The sequence below is a fragment of the Platalea leucorodia genome (assembly GCF_965183815.1).
Source record: "Platalea leucorodia genome assembly, chromosome: 3".
Lineage (NCBI taxonomy): Eukaryota > Metazoa > Chordata > Aves > Pelecaniformes > Threskiornithidae > Platalea > Platalea leucorodia.
The window spans coordinates 47041922-47057995 of NC_138825.1; the positions used below are offsets into that span (position 1 = coordinate 47041922).

A 16074-nucleotide genomic window follows, 5' to 3' on the forward strand; every position below is an offset into this window, starting at 1 on the left:
TAGGTTTCAAATTTAAATGCCATTTAAGGCTGTAACATTCCTGGACTATTGTAGCCGGAGCTCAGCTCCACAAATAAGCTCTCAGAATTATTTTGGTAATTAAGCTCAAAGCAGTACTTAAGCACACGTACTGCCGTTCACCTTTTAAAAACAGACAAGTTTGCTATCAATATTTCACCCCTCCCAATTCTAAATTAGTACTTTAAAGGAAAATTAACATTAATGCTCTTTTTATTTACACTTTCCAAGTTTCATTCTCACATTGCAAGTAGCAAGTATGAACATCGGTTCGACCACAGAGAGAATTCAGAAGCAAAACGGTCACGGTGCCAGCGCTTGCCCAGTCACGAGTGACACTTCCTAGCCTCCCCTCATTGCACAGATAGTCTCACTTAAAGATATGGGTAATGACTTTCAGAATCTGCTATTAACATTGTTCTGAGAAAATGAGGAGAATGTAAACAAGCACACTATCAGGTTTTGACTTTCCCCAGGATTACAGGAAAAGTAAGGAGTTGCAAAACTGACACCTAGACAGGACCTGATTTGTTTTACAATGTATCGTTGATGCTCATTGAATATTTTTTGTGTGCATCACTGGATGGTAAAAATATGCTGCCAACAAGGCAGAAACAATAAGGGTACTGGTTGCTGGCTACCGGTTGCTGGCTACCATCAGAAAGGGGTGTGGAAAGGAGTCAGCACTATTACTGATCCCAGTACTGGAGCAGTTCATGGTTTTATTTCAGTATGGGTTGGGGTTTTTTTGGGTTTGTTTTTGAAAAAGAAGGGAAAAAGTAGAAAAACTTCAGATGCCTCTTTGCAACAGGCGACCAAAAGCCTCTCCCTGCTTCTAGCCCTTTCTTTTTCTAGATTGCAGCATCCTTCTCCACTGAGGTGGAATTCTTTGTTCCTTCTGCCTTCCAGGTTCTGCCCTACTGAGAATGTAACAGAAGGTAAAAATTGTCTCATATCCAAAAACTGGCTTAAGCCAGTAAATCAACTTCTGGCACTGATTTAATTTGCTTTTTCTCCTAGCAGCACTCTAAAGCACACGTTCAACAAAAAGAAATTTGAACTAGAAACAGCATTCTGAAGTTCGGTGCTGGTAGAAACTAAGCAAAGATAAACAAATTCGTATACCAGATCTTTAAGTGCTTAGCAAGTCATGTAAGGGATAAAGACAGCTGCGTCATTTTATTTTATCGCACGGAGGCGGAAAACATACTGGAACTTTACCTGTGTAATGAAGAAAACATGAGATACTTACATCAATGAGCTGAGATGCAGACAACACTGGCATATCATTGAGGTTCAACTGTTTCTCTGCCAGTAGTTGTTCAGGAAGCGTCTCCTGATGTAACAGAAAGCGTTCCTGTTCCGATATTTCTTGTAGTCATTTAAGGAAACGAATGTTTCATGTTATTAAAATGTAATAATAAAGTCTATGGAACAGTAACAACTGTCAAGTCGCAATATTATTCAGGTCCACAAGTGTTTGTTATGAAGCATTCTATTTGGACACTTATCTATGCTCCTGAAGCACAGGAATACTTCAATATTGTCATCCTGGTGAACCAGTTCTTACTTTCCACTCAGGCTTCCAGTGTAATGCAGACTGATAACTCTCTTTTCTCACAAGCACAAAATGAATACATGGGATTGGAGGGAAGTTGTTGCACTATGCGGGAAAGTAAGTTGGTTGCAATTTTTAGGAGCTACCTTTTGGCTGAAGACATGTGCCATGGACCTGCTCCATCTCACGAATTATTCCATTTTTGATTGTTTTATTTTCCAGTATAGTCTGCGTCAGGGTTATAAACTTATTAGGCAGAAACAATCAAAATGGAATAATTTCAGCCACAGTATGTGAACCCCGCTTCCCCCCCCGCCAAGTTCCATTGCATGGTAGAAAGGAGCATTTTATTTGTTAAGATGGATAAGCAGAATGCGGCAGAAATAATTATTCTTTATCAGTAGAAAACTGATACACAAAGAGAGTAAGTTTTAAAAGCCATGTCATGTGTCGTACAGAAACGTGTAGCAAAGTCCAGACCAAGTTTTAAGAGTCCATTACTCTACTAAAGTAAAGCTTTGATTTCCTCATTTTTCTATGGTTTTCCTATTTAAAGATTAGATTCTTCACATTAGCATAGGTTTTTCTCACAGCGGTGAGAAAAACAAATTTCAACTTCAAGATTTCATGCAATGCTTTATAATTTAAAGGACAGACAACATATTATTATTACAAGCTAAAAGTAATTTGTGAAGTTATCATAATTATTCCCAGCCTTTTTCAACAAGATTTCTTTTAAGAATTGTACAAAACATACATGAATAAATATGCAGATAAACAGAAGTAAGCTTGAGTAGTAAACCTTGAGTAATATTTCAAAGCTTTCCTCTGGTGGCTAGTATTAGCTTAACTGTTAGTGTAGAATTGCTGTTTCACAAACTCACTGTGCAGCACATGTTGCTGTATCAGGAAAAGGTTTTTTTCCAAAGTGATAGGAATGGAAGAGCAGTGGAACTGTTGCATTTGGTAATGAAGTAGAATAGGTATTCTTACTTTTCCCATTAACATCCTTTCAGCTAGAGCATAATGAAACACTGTCACCGTAACCTTTCTAGATACAGAGAGAGTAAGATGCTGAGAAAGCACTTCTTGATCACAAATGTATATATTTGTGGGTACATTATTAAAATACAACATAGTTACAGGATTTCCTTGTACAGCCTAAGAGTCTCAGGACTTGAGAAGAACTCAAAATTGAGAGCCATTCAATAAACAGGCCTTAAGAAATTAAATCATTTTTACCTTGCTCCTGAAATATAAAATGCAGCTTCATCTACTTCAGAACTGCCTAATGACTTCTCAAAAAGACTGTGCAGCTTGTTATTTATGCCAATATTTTGTGTGTTATTAGAAAAAGTGAAAAGGTACAAATTTCCCTTGCTTATAGTCCTAACTCACAGGTGAAGGTGAATACTAAAAGGTTACTGCCTTATGCTCTCTTCCTTATCCTTCCTGCAATGAGCAAAATCATCAGTCCATTTATCCTTACCACATTAAGTTAGAGCCCTCAGCCTAATAAATTAACTATCTGCAAAATTCACATGATTCTAATTCAATACCTTCATTAGTCTATTCTTCACTTTCCTCTGTTTTTATTTCTTACCTTCTATTTTCTCTTGCAGTATATCTTCTGAGAAGTCAGATGCCAGTGCGGCTAATTTGCTCAAGCCAAGAAGTGTTTTCTTCTTTGCAAAATATCGGGTCTCCATATTTGCTAAAGTCTGCAACGTTCTGTGAGCCTGAAATTAATAAAGATGTTAGAACTCAGTTTTCGAATTTAACATCAGAAGCTTAACAGATAAGGATTTAATCTGAACTGTAGTCTCACAGCTATTTATTGTCTATAATACTATAACCCTTGTTTTTAAAAGTCGTACAACTTGCACATTAAAACTCTGCATTACACTCTTCAGGGAGAGATAACAGATCTCTACTCCAATTATAGCCAAAAAACATTTTTTCATTACTAATCAAGAAAAACTACCTTATGATCAAAGGATAAATTGCAACTTCACGTATTATACCTCTGGGATTTTATTCAAGGCTTTGCCATAAAAGCCAGGCAAAATATGCTTTGACAGGACAACTTTGCATACAGATTGATTTACTTGTTAATTCAGGAATCTGAAAACCAGAATTATATGTTTAACTGCTGCAGTAACCACACATTTAGGCAAGAATTTGTCTGTCAGACAAAGGAACAGAAAATTTCTGAGCACCTACTCAGAAACAAACTATCCAGACTGAATTGCTTGTATATTTTGGAGTCTTTGTTCCTTCTTCATAGTGCTTTGCTATAAAAGACAAAACCTCAGTGGACAAAAATGGAATATTACAAGACTCACAGGGTGGGTTTTGGGGTTTTTTTGTTGGTTTGTTTTTGGGTTTTGTGTGGTTTTTAAGGGGCATAAAGTATTATCAACCTAAAACTTGCAGTAGGATAAATGTTTCCATGCTCTGCATGCTTAATAAATGTGCACATGGACCAAAAGAAGCCATTTTTCTTTAGAATTAGTTTATTTGCTAAAGTGAAATACATTCATAAATCTAGCAGAAAGAAGGGAAGACTGACCAACAGGAAGCAGGGAAAGAATAACTAGGCAGCCTACAAAGCAGCAAAGACTCAAGTTTAAAAACAATGCCACATTATCCACATGCACATTAGCTATTAAAAAAAATATTGCTTTTATACTATGAATATTAGTGATTAAAATAACTTTTTTTTACTTTTGTGATACCTCCAAATTCATTTGCTTTAAATAGTTAGTTTTGAAATATAAATTTCAGTTTTTCCCTTGCTAGATAATCTGATAATGCTATTAATATTCACTGTAAACTCCCAGTTCCACCAAAGTGGTGATCACGTAGCCATATAAAACTTCCTTGATACAAAATGTTAGTCACCAACAAGGGATGAAAAGCAGCCCTAACTTCCATTATGTGGTGCAGTGGCTTATATGATATACCAGATGGTGCCTGGAGGGAGGCTTTTGGTACTCCATTAATAATCCATGTCATCTCTCCCTTAAATCACCTAGATAAGCTGTCTTCTTTTGATGATGAAGAATCAGAACTAGGTAATTTGCCTACCTGAATATGTACTTGACTCATTTAACATGTGATATTTCTGTTTGGTTGTATTAAGAAAACCTACCTTTTGCAAATCCTGACTATTGATTTCATGTAACCAGCTCAGATGCTCATGAGCTTGCAAGAAACTGGCCAGCTGTCCGTGCTGAGCAATAGGCTGAGATAACAGCTTCCCTCGCTTTCCTTTTTCTAAATACCAGCGAAACAGGAAATCTGAAAAATTCTGAATATAACAGGAATATGAGTAGATTTTAAAAGTTACATTTAAATATCTTGTTTGTCTTCTAAGGCAAAATGTTTCATAACAGACAATCGGTAAGGACATCATAAGAACCTGCTTAACAAAACAAGACACACACACACAAAATAACATACTGTTGATGAAAAAAACTTAAAGAGTTCTGATAGAAATAATGTTTAAAGAATTCATCAGCTACAGTGCAAGAGATGCTGATACGCGCAGCAGGGTTCATCCTTCAATGGAAGCAAAGGAAGTGCCAAATAGAAGTTCTTCATGATAACACACAAGAATGGAAACAGGTATCACATCGCCCACAATTCTGATCATCTTTTACCTGTTCCTTTCCCCCCTCAGAACTCTGTGCTTACTACTTCCTTTCATATATAAGTTTGCTTCTGCTGTCACTGTTTTTGAAACATTCCCTCCTACCTCCAACTGAACCTACAACCTTACTTCTCTCAGTCATTGTTAAAAACTAATGTCTTTTTAAAAACAAACACCTACTTTATCTTCAAAACTTCAGTGTGGCATAACTAATCAGGGTTTATGTTTGAGATGTAACTTAGTCTTTTCAGAGTAGTTTTAGAATAATGCTAAATTCTAATTGCATTAACAATTTAAAAAATAAAGTTTGAAGAGGCCACCAGCCTGATAGTCTATCCATTAGACTTGATCTATTCAGCTCTACATTCACTAAAGTAACTTCTTTTCAGAAAGTGTTACTTTTTTCCTTAAAAAAACCCAAAACCATCTGAAAAGAACAAATAGAGAATTTACCCCCTTCTTTGGCAGTATGTGTGAGTATTTAACCCTCCCTGTTAAAAACGTTTACTATAATTTCTGTCTGTTACTAATACTTTTGCTTGTTCTTATTAAACAACCTTTCTGTACTCTCTTTATTAGGAAACCTGTAGACTGCAGGATTTCTCCTTCCATAGTTGTTGTGGAAAGCTAAACAAATTGATCTCACCAACTCTCAAATTAGGAAACTTTAGTCCCAGTCCCCCTCACTTCAGGTAGTCTCTATGGCCTTTTCCTTAAGCTTTCCAGTTTTTCAGCACACTTAGAGGTTTTTACAGCGGATTTTGACAGACATTGAAAAATTGTCCAAGAAGGACCTGGCAGAACAATAAAAAAAGACCACAGCAACATCCCTATCTTCCTACTCTTCTTAACTACTTTCCTATTTATACATTTAACAATCTCATCTTCCTTTTGGAAATTATCCTTAATTTCGTATTACATTAGTTTAATAAAACAACAGTACACTGACTACAGCACCTCAGCGAACAAGTCACAAAATGCCAGAAGACGTGAAGAGTGAGACGATGTGTTTGAGGCACAAAAAAGGTCGCATGAAAAGCCACTGCCCATACAGCTAGCACCCATGTTTCTGCTGACTTGCTTTGCGGTCTCACAGTAAAATATGCCATTAAGTTCTGCACAGTGAATCTTGACTTGAATTTTCCACATTACGCCCATACGTATATGCAAATACATTTATATAAACAGACACTCCCTCCAAATCATAACTTTTGCATCATTTCAGGTGCAAACGTATGATAAAACACTATCTAAAAGAATTAGGGGGAAAAAAAAAAAAAAGAGTTACCTGATCTGCAAACTGACTCATGTAACGTTGTAATCTGGCCTGGTTGTCTGTCTGCTCACACATTTGCACCAGGATATCAAAGTCACAGTACTTCTCTGCTAAAGCAGCTGCCATCTGATACTGTCCCAGGGAAACTAAGTAATAAAGAAGAAAAAGAAGTTATATCAGACAAGCTCATCTCTGGCTGTTGAGAGATGTTTGATTGAGAGCAGAGACCAGAAGAATGAAAATAAGTTTCAAGTGTTCACATCACAGAGATACTTACACATTCCCAAAGACACATTCACCTTACTGCATCCATACCCTGTGCACAGGCAAGCTGACATACCCACCACCTCTGTCCCCCAACACAAGAGGGAAGAAAAGTTTAGAATACTAAATTACCAGTATACATCCTATTTTCTCTGAAAATTAGCAGCATCTGCTATTTGCGCTTTTGGGGGAGGGAAAAAAACCCCAACAAACCCATAACTTAATATCTGTATTAATATCCACTTAATTTTGCAAAGTGACAAAGCAGCAGGCAAAGGCTTTTGATAACAAATAAAACAAGTAAAGACAACATATTTTGAATACAAATCTTATTATTTAAAATCTTTCATTTTAGTTTAATCAAATACATAAGAGTTAGCAGAACACACAATTCTGTAAGGAAATACTAACTTTAGATTGAACATAATGATATAAAATGTATTTACAAGCTAACAGAGCCCATGAATGTCAGTAAAACTGGCAATGATAGTTTAAGAGACTTTTCTTAAGGTTTAACAATGTTAAAAGGCAGTGATTATTAGACTGTTCTATTTATAGCGTTCATTTTTAGCCTAAAAAAATTAAACCTTATAAGCTTACTAAAATGTACTTGCTCAGAGTTATTTCCACTTAACAAGGGGTCTTTGCTTTCAATTACTCATTAAAGACTTGACCACATCTGACATGTTAAACAGCGGGTTTGATTATTAAATAATCAAGATTCGAAAAGTAACTTTTTCTTGATAAACACTAAACAAACTTTCAGGCATATAAATTTATGTCAACTAGCAACAACACAAACCTTTAGAAATCCATTTATAGGCTATTTTCAGCTAGCTGGCACAAAATAAATTCCTATCAGAAAAATATAACAAGTTACCAAAGAAAAAAATTCAAGCAGCAATGTGTCTTATTAGAGGTATGGGCATGGGCGCAGTCTTGGATGCAATTCTGTAACCTGTTGTTATTTTGTAAATATCCCATTCAATCATAAAACCAGTCATTTATATTCTGAAGGCAAACATGTAGAACAACTAGAATTCACACGCAGATGACATCTACTCCATCAGATTTGCATTATTTCCTCATCAAATGGAACACTTAATCCTTGCATTAAGGAAAACAGACAGTACTTACGGAGAGGAGACAAGAGTTCTGATCTTTTCTGCACATATTCCATTTCCACATTGCTGTATCTCTCTTGATCAGCAGGGCGGTCCACAGATTTCAGCTGAGAAACATAGCCATCTAGAAAGCGATCCAGCAGTGCCACCAACTGTTCAGCCACAACGCTACGGAGGTTACTGTCCACCTGGGGATACACCATCTTCAGAATGATTCCATGCTGACGTATTATTGCTGTACGAAGGCCACTAGATGCTTGGGAAAACAACACAGTGAACATCAAAACAATAATCCTGTCATCACAGGAATCTATGCTGAAGTATAACAAAAGCATTACTATGTATAATTAAAAAAAATAGAAAGAAAAAAGCTAATAAACATTTTAATTTTAAAAATCAAAGCAATACTGTAAAAAAAGAAAAAACCAACCACACACAGACATACTCCCATCTACCTTTACTTATTAAATTTGGTCAAAATGTAGTAAACAAAAAAAGAACAGAAACATAACGACCCCCTGAACTACACAGATCTACGCTATCAAGCATCAATACCAGCTATTTTTCAGAAGAATCACTCGCACGAGCTGTAAGCAGAGGAGAACACACGCAAGGAAAAGGCAACTTCTAGTAACCCGATTTAAATACATCAAGACATAACACACCAAAATAGCTTGCATGGGTCCTGCTTTTCAAAAGATTTTTATATTGGGAGCACTAAACAAGTGTGTAGAGGCCACAGGGAAGCTTAAGCACCAACTGGAAAGTGCTTGCTTCTGCAAACATCTGTTCTAATAGTTTTTCATGTTATTAAACCATCAAAACAAAACACTTAAGGAAGTGGAGAATCATCAATCCTTTTAAAACAATTATAAATCACATTTTATGATTCATTTTAACATTATGTATCCCATAGGTCTGCCAACCAGAACCAGTGCATGCTAAAAAAAAAAAAACCAAACCAAAACAAAACCCAAAACACAACCAACAAACAAACAAAAAACCCCAAACAATCAGCAAGTTAACTTTGTCTCTCAAACTTTGTTTTTGTAGTCAAGTTTGCAATGCAAGTTTTAAAGAATTATCACCAATACTGGACAAAATAAGTGTTCATTGATTCATTCCATTTCATTCACCAAATGAAACCTTTAGCTTCTCCTGTTCTTACTGACAACCTTGCAGCAGCTTTCAACAGTAAGTTTAACATTCAGATTGAAATTCTTGTGTTCTGAAACTCATGAAAAGTATTTTTATTTAGGACAGACAATTAATAAACTAGTAATAATAATTTCTCACCTGTCCATGGAATATATTCAGGTTCTCTTTCCGGAAGCTCTCCTGTTTTATATAAAGAGGCTCTAGATTGACGATACTGACAGGCAGCTTGTAGCATGTCCTATTTAAAGGCAAGGACGTAAGTACTTTAAAGTCTACTTGCATATACACAGACTGTAAAAGATGATGTTCTTTATAACTCTGAAATATTCTTTTAATATCCCCCTTCTTTCTACGCCACTTTCTCAGATTTATAGAAGAGCACATACTGACTGAGGAAGACACCTCAGTGCTCAAGCATAAGCTCTTCACTCTTTGCTACATACTCATGCTTTCACAACTTCCAACAACGCTGCAGCTTCTCAAATTCCCCTTAGCAGTGGCTCAGGAGGAAAAGGAATGTCCCTAATTCTGCATGAGACCATCTTTTCCTTTCTAATGTATTTGGACACGTGAAAACTGCATTCACTTTTGTTCTCATATCAGTAACTCAGATGTACTGAGTTCTTCAATATATACCTTCCCCTCCCACAAACATTTTACTTAATGCAGTTCTATACCTTAATGATGTTGTTCACATTGACAACTATCTGGGCCCACTCAATTGATTCAATAGGCATATCTTTCAGGATTTGTTCCTCTTCTTCCAGTAAGCATTCAAAGATGGAATCTATCTGGGACACCTTAAAGATAGAAAGAAAAATTGCACCGAGCACAAACATATCCATTACCAGCTGACACCTGAAAGCCAAGTTATGAGTTGTATCGAAAAATACACAAATATTGGTAGAAACCACATCAATAGCCAAAAATATTAAAAGGTATCAACTACTCAAATGGATAATGAAATCACCAGCTTATATTTCATACAATACTTAGAATACAAGAATTGCCTTATTTCTGGACTTAAATCTGGAAGAAAAATAAAAGTATCCTCTTTTTTGAAGGCAACTCCATAAACTTTCATTAGGCATATTCCGCCACATTCTTCTGAAACATTTGGCAGTAGAACCTTTGTTAGATAAAGTATACTGGATAACATACTTATCATTTCTATTTTCTTTTATATTTATTTTTCTCCATTAGCAGCTACTGTCCCCTACAGGAAAAAACTTCCTAAGAGTAAGTGTTTTGTGTATAGTTCTTCTCAAGAAGGAAGGAAGAAAGAAAGAAAGACTGGGCACTTGACTGGAATGCGGCATAAACTGAGAACTAGCTTAGATTCACTAATGTTAGAGAGGACAAAAAATTATGAGAGACTGAAGTGTTACAATTCCATCCAGGACAGCTCATCAAAGCAGCTCTCCTATCTGGAAAGCTTCATACTCTCCAGTTCACCCCGTAAAAATGATAATTTAGCATATGTTTTCTGATGTGCCAGAGAATTTCACTTGTCTTCTTCACTGTGCATCCATGTAGATTAGTTGGAAATCATAACAACTTCTGCTACATGAAACATGTCAGAATTCACGTTTCAGCTCCAGACATAAAAAAGTACGTACACTAAAGTGAGGAAAATACTACCTCACCATCCCTATTTAAAGGGAAATTGTGTAAAGCTGAATTGCTTTTTTAAAGGGAAAAGTGTCAAAGTATACATTAAAGCACTGCAACTTTTCCTACATGCGATACTATACAATGATTCAGAAGTAACAGGTTTCTTACCTCTCGAAAGAACACATCTGCAGGGGTAAGACTGGGTGGAATGTCACACTCCCTTTTGTTTAAGGCGATCAGTATAGCAGCATTCACTAGATCAGGCAGCCTGGACTGGTGATTCTTGAGAACAATAGCTGCTGCTAGTTTCTCTGCATGCTCACAGAGTAACAATCGAGTTGCCATCGGCATCCCTCGTACTGGAAAACTGCCCAGACGTTCAAATATACCAACCTTTTATTAAAAAAACAAAACAAAACAAAAGAAAAACACACCACATGCACTTTAAACAGTGTTCTACAAGAATAACTTTAAGACAAAATAATACTCTATTGTGTGTGCTGACACCAAAAGAACAGTAGAATTTTACCTGATGAAGAAACTCAATGAAGAAGGAATGTGCTTTTGTCTTATCCTCTAGCTGATGAAGAAGAATGAGAGATGTGTTGCTGAAACCAGCTGCTTCTAAAAAGAGAAGATTGATCAGAGCACTTGATATCTTCATTTCTTTGATAACTGTTTTTTTTGCCTTTGAGGCAAACACATTTCTATAAATTTCTACAGTATTACCGCACTGGTACTTTTTTAAAACATACACACACACTTTATATATTGCTTACCGTGCTATTTTTAATGTGTTTTTCGAACTCTATCACAGCTGAAGTAAAGCCTTTAGTAGAAATCAAGTATCTTTAGATCAGTACAACTATTCTGAAGCCCTTGATTCATTATGCTGCTAAAACAGCAGCTCACCAGCTTATTCAAGTTTTAGTAAGATTTAGATGCAAATTTTTAACTTAGTTGTGGACTAGCTATTGCTAAATTTATTATGCCCTAGACCACAGCTACTACCAAATAAAGTGTTAACAGGCATTCAGACCTAATTGACTCTGCGTTGCCTGCACAATTCCACTGCACACCGTAAGTGGTTGCCCAGCACTGCTCTACTTACTTTTCTTCTTCCTCAAATAAGCTTGCATCTGAAAAGCCAGCTAACATTTCTGTTTGGACAATCAGGTTCTTAAAGGAGTCAGTAAGGATGATGGAAGCTGCCTCATAAGTATCCTCACAAGCATCTCACCTCAGCAGAGTTCTCCAGAGCCCAAGTTATTTTCCTATTTCAGAATTTTTGTATATTCTGAGCCTGCTTTAAGCCAAAAGACTACCAAGATACAAAAACTCAGAAGAACTAACACTATGAGCAAAATTAGCAAGACTATTTCCAAGAAGCTATCAATTTTCACTTCTTGCTTTAGCCAGGAATAAATGCAGATAAGCCACTGAATTAAAAACAAAGTTGATTCAGAAAATACTAAGGATCTGATGCCTGACAATTTTTAACTGGCTGCCACACAGAAACAACAGCAGGAAGCATCATCCATCTGTAACTATTTACTACATGAACTTTCAAACTAAGTCTCTGCTCAGTAACTGGCAACTGCTGCCTAGAGGTCCCAGGGACAGTTTCAAATTAACACTGTTCATAAGAGACAGGGAAGCATGAACAAAGAAGTTCCTTGCTGAAAACGTGTCTGCTTTAATCCTTCATGTACAACACATACTCCAAAATAAATTTCTCTAGTCCTCTTTTAGGCAGACATAAATACCAATGCCCCAGAGGAATACGAGCTCACTCTACCCAGGATCCAAGCCCACCAGAAGCTGTGCAGCCACACTGACAAAAGGCTAAGCATGAGCAAATAAACTCTTTCTCGCAACATATCTATTTGTGGAAAATAGATCTATCCAAGGAATCATGGAAACACTAAAGTGACACCACCTGTTCCTTGCATAAAGAATCCTTCTCAGAAATGTTTCTTTGCTGTTTGTGTTTACTATATGAAGTCAAGAACTAACCACAGTAGACTGCACGTTTATCTGGCAGTTTCATAGGATGCATCTTTTAGCCTTTCTGGAAACAGTGGTGGAAGAGGGCAAGGGACACCTGTGCCTTTTTTGCAAACCTTAGATTATAATTTTATCTAGAGTACTGTAGACAGTTTTTCACACACACAAAAAAAACCCAAGCCACAACCAAAAAACAAAACCAAAAAACAAACAAACCCAACAACCAACACCAAAAACCCCAACCAAAAAACCCCAGACCATTATGTTTACCTTCAGGTACAGATTCAGCCCATCTTGGATCAGAGGCAGGGTAATCATCCATTAAGTCCACACTGATCTGAGTCACTGCCCTATCCAGTTCAGCATCAGACTCCAGATCTGCATTACCTGGAAAGAGCTCAACTACCATGCTTTGTGCGTTGACTATATCTTTCCTGAAATAAAAGAAATACAAAGTATGTGAAATAAGAACAATAGAAAGGATTATAGGAAGAAGAACCACTCAATTAGTAGGATTTTCTGATATGCTTTTTGTAAATTGCTCTAGATTATAAACATCAAGCATTGTTTGGGCTATCTCTAAATGAATTACAGATAAAAGGTATTCTGATTCTATGGATAAAAGGTATTCCAATTCTTTTCAGGCAAGTAGGCTGCACAATCTATAAAACAAAAAAACACAAGACAGGAAGTGTTTCAAGTCACTTATTATTTTATTATCCCTATTATGATAGAATCATAGAATTGTTTGGGTTGGAAGGGACTTTCAAGATCACCTGGTTCCAACCCCCCTGCCATGGGCAGGGACACCTTCCACTAGACCAGGTTGCTCAAAGCCCCAGCCAACCTGGCCTTGAACACTTCCAGGGATGGGGCACCCACAACTTCTCTGGGCAACCTGTTCCAGTGCCTCACCACCCTCACAGTGAAGAATTTCCTCCTTAGATCTAATCTGGGGAGCCCAGAGCTGAACACACTACTCCAGGTGGGGTCTCACGAGAGCAGAGTAGAGGGGCAGAAACACCTCCCTTGACCTGCTGGTCGCACTTCTTTTGATGCAGCCCAGGATAAGGTTGGCTTTCTGGGCTGCAAGCACACATTGCCGGCCCATGTTGAGCTTCTCATCAACCAACACCCCCAAGTCCTTCTCCTCAGGGCTGCTCTCAATTCATTCTCCGCCCAGCCTGTATTTGTGGTTGGGATTGCCCTGATCCATGTGCAGGACCTCGCACTTGGCCTTGTTGAACTTCATGAGGTTTGCACAGGCCCACCTCTCCAGCCTGTCAAGGTCCCTCTGGATGGCATCCCTTCCCTGCAGCGTGTCGACTGCACCATACAGCTTGGTGTCGTTGGCAAACTTGCTGAGGGTGCACTCAATCCCACTGTCTGTGTTGCCCACAAAGATGTTAAACAGTGCCGGTCCCAATACTGACCCCTGAGGAATGCCACTCGTCGCTGGTCTCCACTTGGACATCGAGCTGTTGACCACAACTCTTTGAGTGCGACCATCCAGCCAATTCCTTATTCACTGAGTGGTCCATCCATCAAATCCATGTCTCTCCAATTTAGAGACAAGGATGTCATGTGGGACAGCGTCAAATGCTTTGCACAAGTCCGTGGTATTATTATTATTTAAGAGAAAATTATTATTACTATTTGAGAGAGAAGATTCATCATACAGAGCTACGTCTGGATGCCTGTGGTAGCTAAATCAGCAAATTTCTATTGCTTGCTTTAAAATCCTCTCAAGAGTATATGTAATCACTCCTACAAATGGCAATAGAGTAAAAGCTTTCAGGAAAATGCTTCAGCAAATATAACGCTTTATTCTTATTTCCTATAATTTCAGAGAATCCTATTCTATTTGGGTCAATAAGTAAAAGAGTAAGAAGCATCCAAATGCTTAAACCTCCAACGTATGAAGTTGTACTGAAGAACTCTATGTAAGAAGTATGCAATATTTACAAAAAGCACTGATGCGATTTTGTGACTAAAACTTACAGTATTCTGACCGAGAAGGGATACTGTGATTCCAATATATTATCTGATTTTGGAAATATTTATATTTTTCATGAGACTTTCAGTTTGAATGTTTATATGACCAAGATATCTTGCAATAAAAACCAGCAGTGCATCCAGAAATTGGACAAAGGTTTACTAAAGCAAACTATACTTTTAAAAAGTGGGATATACTGAATCTTCTGTTAAACAACCTTCCATTATTTGCTCTGCATCAACTGCTTGGCCATGTGGACAGGCCATTGCTATATGTGTTCTCTGGAAGGTTTCTCCATTCATTTTACCATACTATTTTTCTGGAAAAAAAAAACAAATCAATACTATACAGATCAAATTATTAATTTCTTCTAGTTTCATAAATATAACCCAAATTTTAATCAAAATAACATTAAACTTTCATACTGTTTCACATTGTTTTCCTTACTACCTCCTACCTTCTTCTGACTCCACTTCCAACCCCCTTGTTCACATCCTCAGTGATACCAACTTTGGTATTTATCATCTGTGCTCTCACACCTTAGCTACTCCACTCACCCCAGGACTACAGCCATCTTCAGCAGCAGTTCTGTTTACTGACATGTCCACTTGTGAATACATGTAGATTTTCTTTCTAAATTCTGTGCGTGTTTACAGATCTTGTCTTGATACCCTTTATTACATGAGCCTGATCCCCTTCATAATCTTCTACCTCACATGCAGCTCTGTGTCAAAAGCACTCCTACTTCCTGTTATCTTAAATCTGTTCTTTCCAAGTTTTAAGACTCTTTAAGGAGATTAGTCTTAAGAGGCTTTGTGGGTTGGTTTTGGCTTTTTTAAAATAAATATATATTGAAAACAATCCTCTTTAAATATAATTAATCTAAGTCTACAGCTCTGTTTATCTTCCTATGTCTCCTCCTCCTCCTTTGTTTACATCACTCATCTCAACATCAAACCTTTCAGAAGCATTGCATGCCTCCCAACTGTCAGGTTGCTTCAGTCAGGATAGTTTGACGAACAGTGTATTTCCTTCCACTCCCACTCCCCCCATATCAGTCAATCTGAAAAAAAAATCATCTTGCCACAGAACCTGCCATGCTAGTTATTCTTCATGGCCACGTAAACAGTAATTAAACATATCCAAAAGTATAACTGAAAACAGCTATGCAAATAAAAATGAGGAGAAAATGAAAGAACATTTTTTTAACAACAAAATACCACTTACTAAAATAAAGAAGTTAAAATGACAAAGTTTAAAGTTGTTTCACTGACAGTAATGTAACATCACAGAATTTATGCAGAGTAAGCGAAAAGACATTGAGATTGTAGCAGTCTGCTCCTTTCTAGCACATATTGCTTCTTCACTAGCTCAAGATGTCTCTAACACTTTCCTAGTAAAGAT

General features: G+C 37.1%; 1 protein-coding gene across 7 annotated transcripts in view; it reads right to left on the reverse strand.

Moving 5' to 3' along the window:
* NUP133 (nucleoporin 133) overlaps positions 1 to 16074 on the reverse strand; it is a 41165-nt gene that overhangs the window by 9852 nt on the left and 15239 nt on the right. For all 7 annotated transcript variants that reach the window (XR_014227711.1, XR_014227712.1, XR_014227713.1 and 4 more), the window contains exons 13-22: positions 12945 to 13108; positions 11197 to 11291; positions 10836 to 11060; positions 9731 to 9853; positions 9192 to 9291; positions 7909 to 8151; positions 6520 to 6653; positions 4731 to 4889; positions 3180 to 3315; positions 1271 to 1389 (exon numbers count right to left, since the gene is read on the reverse strand). Coding sequence is in view for 4 of the 7 variants with exons in the window: in XM_082307198.1 (XP_082163324.1) it covers positions 1271 to 1389; positions 3180 to 3315; positions 4731 to 4889; positions 6520 to 6653; positions 7909 to 8151; positions 9192 to 9291; positions 9731 to 9853; positions 10836 to 11060; positions 11197 to 11291; positions 12945 to 13108 (1498 nt within the window). In the remaining 3 variants the exon portion in view is untranslated. The remainder of the gene's footprint in view (positions 1 to 1270; positions 1390 to 3179; positions 3316 to 4730; positions 4890 to 6519; positions 6654 to 7908; positions 8152 to 9191; positions 9292 to 9730; positions 9854 to 10835; positions 11061 to 11196; positions 11292 to 12944; positions 13109 to 16074) is intronic.